This window comes from Pinus tabuliformis, chromosome X (assembly GCF_031772625.1).
Source record: "Pinus tabuliformis cultivar Carrire ecotype Pingquan chromosome X, CPIR1, whole genome shotgun sequence".
NCBI lineage: Eukaryota > Viridiplantae > Streptophyta > Pinopsida > Pinales > Pinaceae > Pinus > Pinus tabuliformis.
The window spans coordinates 1662338394-1662356271 of record NC_142308.1 but is presented as its reverse complement, the minus strand read 5'-3'; the positions used below and the strand labels follow the sequence as shown (position 1 = coordinate 1662356271).

At 37.5% G+C, this 17878-nt stretch overlaps 1 protein-coding gene across 1 annotated transcript; it reads left to right on the top strand.

Annotated features, from left to right (window-relative positions):
• Positions 1 to 6060: 6060 nt before the first annotated feature.
• Positions 6061 to 7704, top strand: LOC149146387 (peroxidase 66-like). Its single transcript, XM_089448015.1, has 4 exons — positions 6061 to 6424; positions 6514 to 6708; positions 6818 to 6980; positions 7061 to 7704. Exons 1-4 carry the CDS (start codon positions 6176 to 6178, stop codon positions 7474 to 7476), a joined length of 1023 nt encoding a protein of 340 aa, XP_089304141.1. The 5' UTR covers positions 6061 to 6175; the 3' UTR covers positions 7477 to 7704.
• Positions 7705 to 17878: the final 10174 nt, after the last annotated feature.

The following is a 17878-nucleotide window of genomic DNA, read 5'->3' as shown; positions in this document are numbered from 1 at the left end:
TTGTTGGGTTCCGAAGAGACTCCACGTGACCACGTGGAGGAGTTTCCCGCTGATCGACATTCTTAATTTGTTTATGATATGAGATCCTTCGACACTAAAAATAATTTTTAGTTCATTAACCATCGGATGCTGAGATTTGGTGCAGAAATAATTATCACTCAGATAATTAAGTTTTTTAATTGAAGTTTGTTTCTTCTAATCTTTAATTGAAAAAAATTGGAAATTTATTTATTTATTTATTTATTTTTTATTGAAGGGATTATTATCTGTCTGGAGGAGAATGAGTTTGTTTCTTCATTCATATCCCGGATAAAGGAAGTTAAAGATAAACTATTGATATCAGTCAGACTGTGGTGAATGATGATCTGGTGATAATTACCATGAACGGCATGACAAATGATTATCAGATGTTTATAACGGGATTGAATGCAAGAGAAAAGCCTCTAGGCTTTGAAGAGCTCACTGGGATTTTGCTACAAGAAGAGGAAAGGAGGTTGTCTCTCAAACCTCAAAATCCAGATCTTGCATTGATGACAAAGTTCAAGCCAAAGGGGAAAGCAGTGGCTGATCACAGGAAAGGCAGTTCATCACAATAAAGGACACCACAAGGTATGACCTCACATAAACATGACTCTGCTCCTAAATGCTTTTATTGTGGTAAGATAGGCCATATTGCTAAATTTTTCCATAAGAAAAAGGCAGATGGGGATAGGTACAAGCAAAGAAGACATGCAGGCTATCTGGCTGATGCAGATCAGAATCAGGATGTTAGATTATTTATGGTTGAGACTGCACTAGCCATTGAGGAGGATGAATCAGATATTTGGTTCATAGATTCTGAAGCCTCCTCACATATGACAGGTAAAAAGCAATGGTTCAGAAATTTTAGAGAATCCAACACTAGAGTAAAAGTATACCTTGGAGATAATAGGGGGTATGAGATCAACAGACATGGAGATGTCCTTGTTACTCTGCCTGATGGAAAGATCAAGAATATATCTAATGTGTGGTATGTTCCTGGTATTAAGAAGAACTTGATTTCTGTATTAAAAATTACAGATCACGATCTCAAGGTGGAATTCTTTAAATCTCTTTATATTATTAAAGACTTGTTGGACTAGATGAAGCCTATTGCTACAGTTATTCGTATAGGAGGACTCTACAAACTAGATGTGAAGAGTACGCCACAACAAGCATTGATGTCATCAGATAAGTCTGCTAAAAATTTGTGGCGTCAACGACTTAGGAACATTAATTTCAGTGACCTTCTTCTGTTGCAGAACAAAGGTATGGTAGATGGTCTTCTTGTTTTGAAAAAATTGCATATTGATTGTGAAGCATGTGAATTTGGTAAACAACATAGAGATGACTTTCCCGCTGTTAAAGATAAGAAATAGAGGGATATACTTGAACTTGTACACACTAATTTATGTGGCCCTATGCAAACAAGATCGTTAGGTGGGGCCTACTATTTTCTAATCTTTGTTGATGATTGTACAAGATTCACATGGGTGTATTTTCTTAGACAAAAGAGTCATGCCTTTGAGTATTTCAAGTAGTTCAGGAACATGATCGAGAAGCAGACAGGAAAGTTCATCAGGATTCTTCGATCAGATCAAGGCGGAGAATTTAAGAAAGGGGATTTCAACAAATACTGTAAAGAGCATGGGATACAATAGCAGTTTACAACACCTTACACACCTCAATAGAATGGAGTAGCTGAGAGGGAAAACAGTACATTGGTGGAGTGTGCTCGCAATATGTTGAAAGGTAAGAATGTAACTAATCGCTTTTGCGCAGAAGCTGTCAATACTGCAGTATCTTTGAAGAATAGGAGTCCCACTAAAATTCTTGATTGTAAAACTCCTTTTGAAGCATTGTTTGGCTTCAAGCCTGCAGTAAGTCACCTTAGAGTATTTGGTTGTAAAGCTTTTGTGCATGTTCCCAAAGAAAACTGGAAGAAGTTAGATTCAGAGGCCATTAAATGTACCTTCACAGGATACTGCAGTGAGTATAAGGCTTATAAATTGTTTGATCCTTCTACTCACAAGGTGTTTGTTAGTAGAGACGTAGTATTCCATGAACAGGTTGATGATGGAAATCCTGTTCAAGATAATGAAGAATGGCATGTACCCTTACTTTCAGATGAGGATGTTGAAATAGGGATCAATCAACAACAGCAATAACAACAACAACAACAACAACAAGATAAAGAGGAGGAAATTGAGTTCAGTCCACAAAGAGAAGAACAGAGCAGAATAGTTGACACCCCACCACTCAGGAGATCTAGCAGGCCGAAACAGTTACCAGCTCGATATAGGGATTGTGCGCTCATGACTAGTATGTTAAACATTGCAGAACCTTCTAATTTTTATGAAGCTAGTAAGAGTTCTGAATGGAAGGAAGCAATGAAGGAGGAATATGAATCTATTATTAAGAACAATACTTGGGATCTAGTAAAGCTTCCTCATGGTAAACAACCCATAGGTTGCAGATGGTTATTTAAGTTGAAATTTAAAGCAGATGGGTATATTGATAAGCATAAAACAAGGTTGGTTGCAAAGGGGTATTCCCAGAAAGAAGGTATTGATTTTGAGGAAACATTTGCCCCTGTTGCAAAATTAAATACCATTAGATTGATTATTGCTTTAGCCACTAAGTATCATTGGAAAATACATCAATTAGATATTAAATCTGCTTTCTGAAATGGTGATTTAAAAGAAGTATAATTAGTGCAGCCTAAGGGGTTTGTTAAGAAGGGAGAAGAGCATTTAGTATGTAGATTAAAGAAAGCTTTATATGGTTTAAAGCAGACTCCTAGATCCTGGTACAACAAAATTGATTCATTTTTCCTCATGCATGGTTATAAACGGAGCAAAAATGATCCTAATTTGTATATTGTGTTTAATGATGAGGGGCAGATAGTGTTGATTTCTTTATATGTAGATGATCTGATCATGACAGGGAGTGCGGAAAATCTTATTGAAGAAATCAAGCAGCAGTTATCACAGAAATTTGAGATGAAGGACCTTGGAGAAATGCATTATTGTTTGATTTTAGAAATTTGGAGAGATTTAAGCCAAACTTTCTTGTCCCAGGGTAAGTATGCTAAGACTTGTTGACTAAATTCAAAATGGATGAGTGCAAGGTTGCATTTGTGCCTTTACAGTAGAACAACAAACTTTAGGTGAATGATGGTTCAAAATATGCAGATGCAACATTGTACAGACAGTTGGTTGGTAGTCTTATCTATTTGACTACAACAAGACCAGATCTAGCTTATGTAGTGAGTGTTTTGAGTTAGTTCATGACTCAACCTCATGAGAACCATTGGCTTGCAATGAAAGGAGTACTGAGGTATCTGCAAGGAACTTCAGACTTTGGTATTTTGTATTCTGACTCATTTGATGTTAGCTTGACAGGTTATACAGACTCTGATTGGGCGGGAAATTTAGATGATAGAAGATCAATTACAAGTTATGCCTTTAGCATTGGGTCCGGGTCATCTCTTGGTGCTACAAGAAGTAGCATATTGTAGCCTTATCCTCAGCAGAAGCAGAATATCAAGCTATGTGTTCAGCAGAATGTGAGGCAGTTTGGTTGCGCAGACTTCTCCAAGATGCAGGAGAAGAATAGACATAAGCTACAGTTATCAATTGTGATAATCAAAGTTCCATCAAATTGGCTTACAATCCTATGTTTCATAAAAACACTAAGCACATAGACACTCAATTTCATTTTTTCAAGGAAAAGGTGCAATCCAAAGAGATTTGTGTTGAATATTGTAATTCTAGTGATAATATGGTTGATATATTTACTAAGCCTCTGGGAAGACTAAAGTTTGAATTGTTTAGGGACATATGAGGTGTGTTTAAGAACCCTTTCTCGATTAAGGGGGAGTGTTAGAATTAATGGAGAATAGGTGCTTCTTGTTACGTAGTTGTGATTCTTCTTTTCTTAGTTATTATGTTCTTATTATTTAGGGATATGATTTGTTGTCCCTAACAAATTGTATCTATTTATTATTGGAGATTAATGTGAAGCCTGTGTGGCGATTTGCTTGTAGGAGCTCCTGGTGATCCGCACCTGTGAGCTCCTCTTGTGTTGGTTTGTCATTTCACGTCTTCCGTGTGCAACTCTTGACAGGTGCAAGAACTAACATAATTTCGCCACCCTTTCATCTTTTAGAGTGAAAGAGATTTAGTGTTTATACAGTATTGCATTACACTTGCGGGGACATGGTACCGCCTCTTTTGACTTATTGGACTAGTTCCTTTTGTTTCTCTAATCAGGGCATCTAATAAATATACATACATACATACATACATATATATAACTTTATTTTAAATTATTATTAATTATAAAAAGAATTAGTATTTCAATCTTGCATTTTAAAAAACATATAATAATGTCAAATTAAACGAATCAAAAAAACATAAAATTAACTAAATTATAATTTTATTTTAAATTATTATTATTAATTAAAAAATAATATATTAATTACATGTATACATTTTAAAAATAACTAAATTATAATTTTTATTTAAATTATTATGATTATTATTAATAATAGAAAAAATAATATATATAAATTAAATGTATATATATTTAAAAAAACATGTAACAAAATTCTTAATGATAAAAATTCACTTCTACTTTACTTTAAAAAAATTTAGTTTATTAATAAATTATTGTTTTATTATTAAATTTTATTATAATTTTATGTTTCATTACTATAAATTATAACCACTACATTTCTTTTAAAAAAAAACCATAATATAATCATAATATTTTATAATTATATATATATATAGATATAACATTTCAACCATAATATTAATAATTAAATTAAATCATGAACAAAAAATAACATTCTATTTACATAATTAACACCTCTCAAAATGAAAATGATTTACCCATTTGCTGTTGAAATGACAAAGGTGGCCAACCAAATTTCATGAACACGTGGTGTTAACTTAAAATTGAATTCAACGAAAACGAATGAAGGTGAAGCGTAATAAAGAGCGTTGAATATGCACTACATGTCAAGAGTAATAAAGAGCGTTGAATATGCACTACATGTCAAGAGTAATAAAGAGCGTTGAATATGCACTACATTTCAAGAGTAATAAAGAGCGTTGAATATGCAGTGCGTGGAGAGAAGGCATTCACATCCCGTGTCGCGAAAGTATGCTAACCTGGTTTGGTGCCGATGGTTGCTTCAGTCGCCACTCACCCCTGGGCTTCGAAGCGCCTTCGGCTTTAAGAAAGTTTGCTACACAGCATCGCCGTTAGGATTAGGGGCTTGGTTGAAATTTCAAAACAGACCAACCCTCAAATTCTCTTACCTGTGAAAAACAGTTTCAAGAAAAGATTTTGAAGGTTTTTTAAATTCTGAAACTGTATTCCACCGGCGAATCACGCCCATTGGAGGTTGCCAAATTCACGATGCATCCCATGCACGTTAAAATACCACACTCATAGTCGATACGACTAAATCTAACGATTGTCGTATGCTCTTATGTGATTTGTGTAAAGATATTTTGATAATTTTTTTGATTAATCATATTATGAGTTTTTGGTTGATCATTTAATGTAGTTCATCATCAAGAATTTTTGGTCTATCATTTAATGTAGTTCATCATCAAGAATTTTTGATCAATTATTTTTGGTCTATCATTTAATGTAGTTCATCATCAAGAATTTTTGATCAATTATTTAATATAGTTCATCATCTGGAAAAAATGAAAAAATCAATTAATCAAAATGTTTAAATAACGAAAATTAGCCATTAAACTGAAATCACAAATGCATCCCATTAAGACCCTAATGTGTAATCTATAGCATTCGGAGTGATAGCAAAGTAATCGTTTCTAAATGAGATGTGAAAGGAAAGATAAACCAGCTTCTTTTATCGAACTCGATATCCATGGCCAACCAACAAACCAATCGTGAGTGCCTTTGAAGAACAGTCTTCAAAGTTTTTTTTATTGAAATTAAACTGCAGCCACGCATTGAAACAATCTCATATCTGTATATATATCTATGCCGCCATAATATCAGCTCCCAACAGTTCAGTTGTAGTGTGTGGACGTTAAGTTTATACACTGATCATCGCCTTGGTCGCAAGCGACACTGCTTCTTCATTGTCCATTAGAATATCGAAGGAAGAATAATGAAGTGTGTTGAAATTATGATTGTTTGCTTATTAATCTGCATGGCTTCCACATTATCATTATCATTGTCAGGGGCCGATGCAGCTGCAGTGACAAGCAGTAGCATAGGTCTAAGGAAGGATTACTACAAGCAAACCTGCCCAAGAGCAGAGAGTGTGATCAGGGATACCATACGCAACGCTACTCTCTTCGACCCCAAAATCCCTGCTCGCATTCTACGCATGCACTTCCACGACTGCTTCATTCGGGTAACGTCTATGAATTGTTACTAATATTCCATGCTCATTCCTCAATCATTTCATCTTCATCTCATGAACGATATCATTACTTATGGCAGGGGTGTGACGGATCGGTGCTGCTGGACTCAACTACTACTCCAAGAAATGAAGCAGAGAAAGATGGACCACCCAACGTCTCACTCCGCGCCTTCTACGTTATAGACGATGCGAAGGCCAAGATCGAATCCATTTGCCCTAAAACGGTTTCCTGTGCTGACATTCTCGCCATAGCAGCCAGGGACGTTGTACTTCTGGTAAATTCATGGCTCCGTTTGCCCTAAAAATTCCTTGCAATAACAACAAAACTATGCTATAGGGATCCATCTATCTATATTAATTGCGATGTTAACAACAATTTAACAGGCAGGAGGGCCACAGTGGGACGTACTCAACGGACGAAAAGACGGAGTCGTCTCGAAGGCAAACGATACGAGGAATTTACCAGCTCCCACCTTCAACATCTCTCAACTCATTCAAAGTTTCGCCCTCCGAGGGCTTTCTCTCCATGATCTCGTAGCATTGTCCGGTACTAATAACATATCCTCCCTATAATCTACTAATTATTTCCTTTTCTAGTTGAATAATGACTCATGCTATTGACAACAGGTGGACACACGTTGGGGTTCTCTCACTGCTCTTCCTTTGAGAGCAGACTCCACAACTTCAACGCCACGCATAATGTGGATCCGACTATGGAGCCACAGTTCGCGCAGAAGCTACGCAGCGTCTGCCCACAACCCAACACCAACCGCAGCGCAGGTTCTTTTCTGGATTCCACCGCTACTCAATTTGACAACTTCTACTACCAAAATGTGATACGAGGAAAGGGAGTGTTTGCCTCCGACCAGGCACTGTTCTCGCAGAATGGTCGAACAAAGGCCATTGTGAAGAGATTCGCGAAGGATGAGCAGGCCTTCTTCAAAGCATTTGCAACCTCCATGCTCAAGATGGGAAGTGTTGGAGTGTTGACCAGCGGAGGAGAAGTGAGACTCAATTGCAGGAAAGTGAATAACAAATCCTAAACAGAGAACAACAATAATTCCATGTCACTTATAGGCCATGGGCGTTCTAGCATTCCTTCCATGTCACTTATAGGCCATGGGCATTCCAGCATCCCTTCCATTTGATGATACATAACTAACTGTTATTCTAATGTAGTGTTAATAATTCCTTGTCACGTCTGAGCCAGAGGCGTTCGAGCCTCCCTCCCCTTTTGATGGTTCATGACTAACTGGTATTCTAATATATTGTTTTTAGAGTAGTTTGGAGAGCGATGATATCTATATAAAATTAAAATTATTTGATTTTGTATCACACCGCTCGGTTTATACAATCAATGATCGGTGGAAAAAATGCAGGTAGATATAATAAATTTATTTGATTTTGTCACACACCGCCCTACAATTGGATTTGCTCGTTTTATTCAATCAATTATCAGTGGAATAAATGCAGGCAGATATATTTATTTGATTTTGTCTCAAACCGCCTTGCAATTGGATTTGCTCGGTTTATTCAATCAATAATCAGTGTAACAAATGCAGTTTCATGGAACGCATGCTGGCATGCATATTCTTTTAAATCCGACTGGGCAGACTAGTTAGCAAGTTTGTGTAGGGGTTTGTGGGGCTAAAGCTGTAAAAAATAAGTATAAGCATGAACACTTTTAAGAGCGAAGGCATATTTTTTCGGGTAAGCGAATTTCTCATCGGTTTATTATTACGTTTTTGCGTATCAATTTTATCCAGAATTTATAATCACTGTCAAATAAAATCAAAATAATTATATTGAGGGACAGAAATATATTTCCCTATGTATTAAAATTTATAAGGTCATTGGGAAAGAAAAAATTATAAACTCATTCATATTTTATTGAACCATTTTCACTCTTTCACTTTTGTTGATGGACAAAAGTATTTCCCTTTATATCTATGTACTATAATTTTATTGAGCCATTTTCGTTTTGCTGTTATTATGGATGTTATTTTCGTTTTTATGGGTGTTTTCTTTATAATAGAATATAAAGAAGATAGGTATTTTTCCTTATTAAATATGAGTATGAGTTGTTATATGAGTATGAGTGGTTATATGACATTCAAAAAATTTAATAAAAATAATATTTTAATAGCAATTATTTATATAATTTAATAAAAATCATATTTTAATAGTAATTATAAATAAATAATTTAATATTAATTTTTTTTTTCCTTGAGGGTGTATCATTAAGAAAACAAATTTCTCGGTTTTGGAAATGAGCTTACTGCATTGTTTTGCAGTAACCAAAGAGATGGCGGTAGGCGATGCTACCTTTGGTATCCTGTCCAACTTATTTACCAAAGTAAGTTACAATAGTAGCACGAGGCCTTGACTCATATACAACATGTCGCTTCCACAAGAATGGTTGGCCTAATAATACATCACAAACATCAAGGGGAGCAACGTCACACAATACCTCATTCGTGAAGGGCTTGATGTTGTATGGAAGGCGACACTACTGGCTCACGCGAAAATCCAATACTTGGTGAAGCCACCTGATGGTGTACAGTTGTGGATGTGTTGTGGTCGGTAAGCCCAGCCGCTTCACGACCTCTGTCGAAATGAGGTTCTTTTGGCTCCCGCTGTCGACAATGAACTATAGCGGGGAGCCCTTTACCCACATCTGGGAGTGGAAGAGGCACTCCTCCTTCTCTGGATATTCAGTTTCCCCCTGCTGGATCTTCGTGGTGGCAACAGTGGCATTAGGCTCTGCATCGATAATCTGCTTCCCTTTGTCATTACCCTTATCAGGTTCTGACTCAAAGTCTGAACATGCATCTAATTTCGAAAACCTTAGCTTGGCCACCAGTGACTGTTTGGCCCGACACTCACTTGTGTTGTGAGTGGAGCTCTTATGGATCTCACACCACTTTCCCGTGTCCTTCTTCGGCTTCGCGGTGTTGTTCTTTTCTTGCGGCTTTGGTGGGTTGTCTTGAGCCACCCCACCTTGGCTTTATCCTTTGTTCAACAGTTTGGGGGCACCTTTCCCTCGCTTCGGATTTTCAGATCCAAAGTCTCACTTCTTCTATTTAAACTTATGCTCGATCTTGACAGCATATCGGTACGTCGTGCCAAGCGAGGAGATGTCCAGGAACTCCATCTCGTCCTGGATGTACCTATGTAGGAAACCGCGGTATTGAGTACAAAATGCAGCTCAGGATCTTTGATACCCAACTTTATGTGAGGAGTATGAAAAATATTGGTAAACTACGACACATCTTGGTCCCTTCCCTGTCGCATCATGGTCCACTTTATGTATGTATCCTCATAGCTTTTGACAGGGTAGTATTGCTCCTTGATGGCATTCCAGAATGAATTCCAAGTGGATGCAGTTGAAAAAAGTGAGGCCATATTTTCATCCTTCTACTCGCAGTAGGTTTCCCACCAAACCTTGATGTGGGGGGTGGCTTTGAGAAGAGCGAAAGTAATCTTTTCCCAGCCGAAAAAATCATGAACAGAAAAAAGCCCTTCTAGCAGATTTAACCATTTATCTATACCGACTGCATCTATCTAACCCTCAAATATGGGAATGTCAAAGTTAACTTATACCTTAAATGGTGTGGCGTTTCCAGAAGAGCTACTAGAAGTAGATGTGTCACCCTCGGTAGCTGCTGAAGGATTTGGGCAAAGTTTTCCATCATCGCGTTCCTTTGTCGCTAGAGGGCCTCTTCGAGCAAGATTTTGATAGGATCTCCTACCCCCTCGTCTTTCTTTTCATTCACCATGGGAGATCACCGGGATTTGCGAGGCTGGTCTTGCAAAGGTTTGACCAGTTCAAGCCCTAACTTCTTACATTCCGACCTCAATGGGGACATGTAAAGAAAAACAGAGAAAGAGCAAACCACTCTAATACCACTAATCTGGATTTAAATAGGAATGCAACAAATTACAGAGATAACCATAAATATAGAGATGCAGCAGTGCGGTCAATGGAATAGGCTTCATTGGTGCATCACTCGTAATTTCCCCAATTGGGAAATCAATTGAAGATGTTGCGGGTGCCATAAATATCCTCCAATACTCGCTTGGAACTTCAACAGGTTCTTGTTGTGTAACAACTAGTGGTTGTGAAGATTTGACAGCACTCCCCTGATCATGAGGTGAAGAGAATCCTCTAAAGCTTCCTTCTTCAATCCTTGAGTGGATTTCTTCTTCTGACCCTCTGCTGGCTACCTCCTCCCTGTCTGATACTAGAGGAAGTGTCTCTGCTTTCTCTGATGCCCTGTTTCCTGTTTCTCCTACAACTATTGAAAGGGATACTTCCACCTCTGGAGGTTGTATAGGTTGTTCCACAGAATGTCCTTCGGATCTTGTGGGAACCCTCACCCTAGCAACAGCTCGTGAAGAGGCTTCTGATGCAGCTTTTGTAATAATTTCCTGGATATAGGTATTTCTCCCCAAATCCTTCCTTCCTTTCCTTTGGGGTCCTCCTTTGCCCCTTTTATTCAAACCCTTGTTCATACATTTATTGGAAAGAAAACATTAAAAATTTCATAGCTCAAGACCTGGAGCAGGGCAAGGAAACTCTTTTCCCTCCCCAAGACGAGAGGATGATTTAAAAACAATAAATCAGCAGAAAAAAAAAAAAAAAAAAAAAAAAAAAAAAAAACTAGAGCTTAGGAACTAGAGTAGGGTGAGGAAACTCTTTCCCACCCCAGGACGAGAAAGTCACCCCTATATAAAAATAAAAAAGAAAATGAAAGAAAACCCAGATAAAACAATTAAGGCTCAGGATCTGGAGCAGGGTAACAATTCCCAAGAACGGGAGATTGGTTTCTACAAAATCATCAAAACAGAAAATAAACAAAAAGAAAACAAAAAAAAATACTATACTCAGGACTCAGAGCAGGGCAATAAATTCCCTCCCTAAGACGAGAGATTGATCCAAAGATCAGTGTAGATCATGTTCTTGCACCTTGTTAGCCTCCCCGGCAATGACGCCAAAATGTTGGTGTCCAAGTGTGAATACCTATTCAACCCCTTTCCACATTTAATTTATCAATCCCGGTGCTTAATTCTTTTCAAGACAATGTGCAAAATATATGCAGGTAGCAACACCATAATCAGTTACTAATCTTAGATTCAGCAACAAAGTTAACGAAAGAGTCATTGTGACAGCAATTAAGAATGAATTGCAGAACTATAAAAAGAATTCACAACAATTAACTAAAATATTGTAACAACAATCAAATTAGCTCAACACATATGAAATAACAACACACAAAAATAACGCAACACCTGATCAGAAGAGTGGGCCCAACTCTCTAACCAGGGTTGTAATGGATTCACAGCTTATAGACAGAGCAACAAAATAACTTGCATTCAATTAACTTAAACAGTCTTTTGTTACAATCTCAATCTCTTGCACGACTAACCCCGATTCACTGCATTGAAACCCTTCTTATACAATACATAGAGAAAACTGTTTCTCAATATGGAAACTAATGTTCTATCATTATACAACCGTTACAACGACCAACTAGTTGCCGAGAGAAAGACAAGAAAGGTCTAGAATAGACCTGGAATCCGTTATGTTGTTACAAAGCTTTCCGATATGATACTGGAAACTTGAAATTGCTTCCGTGTTTTGCACCTGTAACCTTTGACCACTAGATCTATGGAAATGGAAAGATTAGTAACTCGCATAGCCAAATTCTCCATAACTATTACTTCATTAATTAAACATTTCGTGAAAGCAATCAAAGAGGGTTTACCTTATGCATTTAGGGTGATTAGTGAAATTAAATGATACAAAGGAGTGAGAGAAAGAGTAAAAATGGAGGGAAAAAGTATGCAAGTTTGGCACCCAACAGAAGCAAAGGAAAGTCACCGTAGGAGTGACCTTGGGTCAAACCACATCATCATCTCTGGCGGCGTCCCAAATATAGTCCCCGTCCCATTCAGCGCCCAAGAGAGAGAAGGAAGGTAGTGCCTAACCAAGAGAGAGAATGGCTACCAAAGATAAATTTGGAGGGGCCCACAATTAGAGAAATTTTGAGGTCTAAAAAGGGCCTCCTAAGGAATATTATAAAATAATAGTGGAAATAATAAAATAAGATTATATTATCTCATCAAGTTTTGGAGCGAAAAAAAAAAAAAAAAAACTACTTTTTCAACTAGTATTTTCCACTTATCTCCCTATGATTTTACTCAAATTTCGAGTGGGAGCACTTGTTAAATGTACGTACCCATGTTGAATACTTTTGATGGACCCTACTACATGAAAAATGTGAAATACATGAAAAATATAATTGTAATCATGTTTTTCATGTATTTCACACTTTTTGTGTAGTAGGGTCCATCAAACGTATGCAACATGGTACTCCTTGGATACAAAATTAAATTCCGCTCCCAACGACTTCTCTCACTTGAAATTTAGGTAAAATCGTAGGGAGATAAGTTGAAAATTTAGTATTTTTTTTTTACTCCAAAAAATGATGAAGTATCCCCCATGGTTGACATCACTATATTGAATCCTATTGGTTCTTACAAAGTTGATTTTTGTTGTACATTTTTCTTTTGAGGCTCATTTTTTACCTCAAAATTTCTCTAATGTCTACACTCAGCAGACTTTCCAAGTAAATTCTAGAATAAGTTAGTTAATACAACTAGCAATTTTGTAACAAATTTTGAGTGGTTTACAAATACCACTAGTGTTTTAGTGTAGGGATAAGCTCTTTGAGTGCCTATATATAGGACTCATTTTGAAATGTAAAAGGGGGGGAAACCTTGGTTGTAGGGGAAACTCCACCGAAATTTTTGGTGAATTGTTGGGAGGCCTTGAAGCAATTTTGGGGAAGAATTCTGAAGTAACTCTTGGGATGTCTATTTTTCTTATCATGTATGTTCCATTTCACCTTATGTATGTTCCAATTTTCATGGCATTTTTAGTTGTGAACCTGATCTGTTATGTAAATTGTGTAGAATTGTATGAGTATTTTAGGCTGAAATGAATTTTGACATTAGTACGATGGTTTGTTTTAGTCTTTCGAGATCTATCAAATTATCTTAAAGAGTATCTTGGCTTTCTTGATATTTATTACAAGGGTTTTAAAAGGAAATGGTAAATTTCAAAATTATGTGTTTCTAATTGTTAAATTCTTAATTTCTCAATCATCCACCAAATTTTATTTGGTTTAAGGAATTCTTAGTTGCTCCTTTAAATTGGGTAAGATCCCATTCTCCACATTTCATCCATATTTTGTTTTTCAAAAGTTTTGTGTCAAACCTAAGGGTTATGAATACTCCTACTCAAAATCAGTGGAAATGCAGCTCAACAAAAGAATTAATGTATAGCCTTTCCCCCCAACCTTGATTCCCAAACATCTCTCTAATTAACAACTACCATAAGCATGATTTAAGCCGAATTTGAAAGATATTCTTATGCGTGACATCTTTCCTTGAAGAACACTCAACGAGGGTCGAATTAAAAGTGAATAATGTTATAGTTTATTTGTGATTTAAATTAAGTTGATCGATTCACTCGCATTTGACTATTGAAATTAATGTACCTGCATGGAGATTTAATCTAATGGTTGTGATAAAATTCATCAATTTATTTCCTTTTCTTGTGACATTTACTAGGGGAAAATGAAATTCATGTATCTTTAATGTTAAATAGAAGTTTGTCATACTCATTGATTCAAATTTGAATTGTGCATTCATATACATAATTGATTTACAGAGATGAATTAATATACAGTCTATCTACCTGCTTTAAAATCATCTTATTTGAATATCATTTGGTTAATGAATAGAAGCCAATACAATATAGTCAAAGGCCTATGAGTGTAAAAGATACATCTATAATTTTAAGATGATCATAAACCATATTTAATGTTGAATATTTTTAGTAACATAAAAGAAGGTAGAACCGCACTTAGATGTTCTCAGGCTCTGCATTACAACACACTACAATATGACTCTGGGATCCAACACAAGGTTAAGTTTTGTCTTTTAGGGTTAAATTTCCAATAAAACCCTCATCATTTTAACAGGGTTTGTTTCTATCACAGGATACAAGACTCAAATTTTGCCAATTCTTTCTTTAGGTGATTCAACAAGCTCACGCCCTAATTGTTCCTTCCTTTACATGTGTACCTTGTTTGAATTGATTTATGATAGATTACTTATGTTGTGTAGGTTACGTATGGTCATTACTTGAGGAGGATGTAAAGGATAGGGTTTTATGTTTCCTACACTCATACTAGCTACTCGTCGCTTATTTTATCTCTTATCTCTCCTATTATAGGGTTAATTTTCATGGATTTTAAAAGTTAGAGCCTAACATGACCATACCTCACCTCAACTTACTTAACCATATAGTTAAAGTTCCCAGTAGGCATATTAGCACTTACATGTCTAAGTAGCCAATTCTATAGTTGATTTTGTATTAAGTATTATTAAAACAAACCTTAAATTTTAATATTATTCTGCAACATTGGTCTCCTCAACATTGTTCTCCTCAAGAGGCACCAAGTATAATTTAACATTTTAACTTATCTATAACTCAGTATCTTATTAACTATTTCTCATTCTATAAAAGACTTATTCTGAAAATATTATTTTGATTTATGTATAAGTACTCATTTTGCTTTACTATAAGTTATTGTTTCTTACGTTTACGACCAAAACTTTGTATTTTATCCAAAACCCATTATTATCGTTAGATTTTTACCAAGTCTTTTATTTATGCTTAAAATATTATTGTACATGTTTTATTTTCTAGTATTTTCATTTAACCATTTGCATAACTCTTATTTCTCTTACTCAAATAAACATGTGCATGTTCAACATTCCTTTTCGCTATAAATATAGATTATTCTCGATCATATCATTTGTTATTTTTGTTTATTAGTTGTGTTAGCTCTGCTACATGTTGCTGATTTTCGAGGAGGAGGAATAAGCTCGGTCCTTGGTTGCTGGCTCGGAGATGGTCTACACTGGTTATCCTCGCCTTTCCCTATTCCCCCGCTTACTTCCTTTCACCCTGCTTCCTCCGTTTTGTTCCTCTAAACTCTGCATAACCCATATTTCCTTAGCCCCGGGTGCCGAGTTCAAACAGTCATATAACCGCGATCATATGACAGCGCGCTGTTCGCGGGCCCTTTCCCGTCACATCAGTCAAGATCCGTGCGATCGAGTTTCCACCATCCGATCATCTACCGCTTGATCGAACGGTCTCCGCCTTTTTCCCTGCGCATTAAACTCCGTTTGTTTCCCCCGTCGTCCGACCGTCCGTCGCGCGATCCGATGGCATTCGCGCCTCCTATTCCCGCGAGTTGCCCACTCGTTAACTCGCGGGGAAAGCGGTTTCCCGCCTGTCACATCCGCCATGCATCACAGTTCTAGTGGATCGCGAGCCCATGTACGAATACCGCCGCAGCTCCAAAGGCGGTGCGATAATTACCGCTCGCCGCCAAAACCGCCCTTCCCGCTCGTTATCTCCCGCGCAGCTTCCACCCCCGATCACCATTGGATCTGACCATATGAGATCCAACGGCCCTCGTCCATCCCGATCTCATGTCTCCCGATAGCTTCCGCGAACCAATCTCCGTCGTTCAATTACGCAATCCGACGGTCAGCCTCGTTCCTCCGTTCAGTTTGTCCGCCCGCCAAGAAGTCCAAGCTCCTTAATTTCTCTATGCATCTGAAGGATGAGCATATCCAGTCCTGGTACTGTTTGTATCAAATTTTCAACCACCGCATTCAACAAACAAAGTGGCCAAGAAGAAAAGGTCCAGCCTCGAGCAGTTAAATGCATTCAATGGTTATGGAGTTTCGTCCATATTTCACGCCACCTGCTCAGAGAAGGACCGCCAAACAACAGAAAAGCTCAATTTGTTCATTAAAGCCAACAGATCATAGTAGAGACTCCATCAGAGAGTTAAGGTGGTTGGTGGTCCATTATGACCCCTCCATGCATAGCATAGCAACATATCTTTGTAATCAAACTCTATATATACCCAGAACAAAGATGTAATCAAGGTTGATGGTTGTTGTTTTGATGTAAGGTTCAACTTCTGGAGACTGTAACTACTTTGATACTTGTAGCGTCTGGTCTTCATTTTCAGCTAATACAAGCTTCTTTTGTTGTTAATTGCTCACTTTCCATTTATGCTCTGTTCTAGGCTATGCCTGTTATGCATTTTTTCATGTGCTCTTGATTTTTAGCATTATAGGGGCTTTCATCCCACCTCTGTGTTAGAATCTATTATGTATCATTGAATGTGTTATGCAGGTTTTTGTTTACTTAGTGCCAGAGAGCTGTCATCCTGTCTGTGCATTAGGAAATAGATTTGCAAACCTCTTTACTGGTTGCAGTCGGCCATCACATGGTTTTGTGCATCTGCTGGTGTGGTCAGTATTCTCCATGTTCACATAATCCTCAAACTTTGAGTGATTGGTGGTCTAAAGCCTTGTAGTCTGGGGGTGTTCACCCATGTCTGGAGTTAAGCATAGTAGAAGTGGTTATCTGGCTTGAATATGCATCATTCCTTCCATTCATCCACCTATTTCCAACATCTTTGTTGAGTTTCTAATGTTCCCAAGCATCTCTGAGATACAACCTAGGAGAGTTTCTTGGGGTGATAACATTAATTGGCGTCGTTGTCTGGGAGAAGAGATTGAAGCTCAGCTTCCCTAGGAGACAACATAGTTCCAGATTTTGATGATAGACAAAGTCTGGGCACATTTCTGGTTGTAATCATCTATCTGGCGACTCCACTGGAGGAATACCAACCTTTGGTAACTCCACAATATAGTCCTGGCTCAGTTTGTGAGACATACTCGAAGAAATCCTCAGCAATCACCAGCTGAACCAGCGCCTGACCCTGAGAAGATTGTCAAATCGAAGAAAACATCATAGAAAGGAGCATGAGGATTAGGTAAGCCTTAAAAATCCATTGTATCTCTGTTAGTGAAGAAGTCACCTTCAGAGATTCACAAAGCTCTTAGTCATTCATTTCCATTTCGGATCTCAGTCCAAAGAAGCATCCATGTTGTCCATCATATTCCTCTGTCTCTGTCATCCTTTTCATTGATCCATACCACTCAATCTACCAGTATCCTTACACCTAACTCTAGTCATGGCAAGCCAGCAACCCCTCACAAAGATAGAAAGAATCGTTGCTGCTAAGTATGGACCCTTGGTCTTGCGTGTCCCTTTGAATTCCATGCCTGCAGGAGATTATCAAGAATATATGCCTAAGTTTACTGGTACAGAAGGAGTAACAACTGAAGAGCACCTTGAGGCCTTTTATAGCTATGCTGATAACCTGGATATCAACGAAGAGGATGTGTGGATGAGGGTTTTTGTCCAAATCCTAGATGGGGAAGCTAGAAAATGGTTCAGAGAATTACCCCCTAGGTCTATTACAGACATTGAGGCTT

Excerpts from the sequence above, each read along its gene's own strand:
- LOC149146387 (XM_089448015.1), top strand. The coding sequence starts at position 6,176 with ATGAAGTGTGTTGAAATTATGATTGTTTGCTTATTAATCTGCATGGCT. Across the intron at positions 6,709-6,817 it reads CCAGGGACGTTGTACTTCTG|GCAGGAGGGCCACAGTGGGA; the intron begins GTAAATTCATGG and ends ACAATTTAACAG. Across the intron at positions 6,981-7,060 it reads TGATCTCGTAGCATTGTCCG|GTGGACACACGTTGGGGTTC; the intron begins GTACTAATAACA and ends TATTGACAACAG.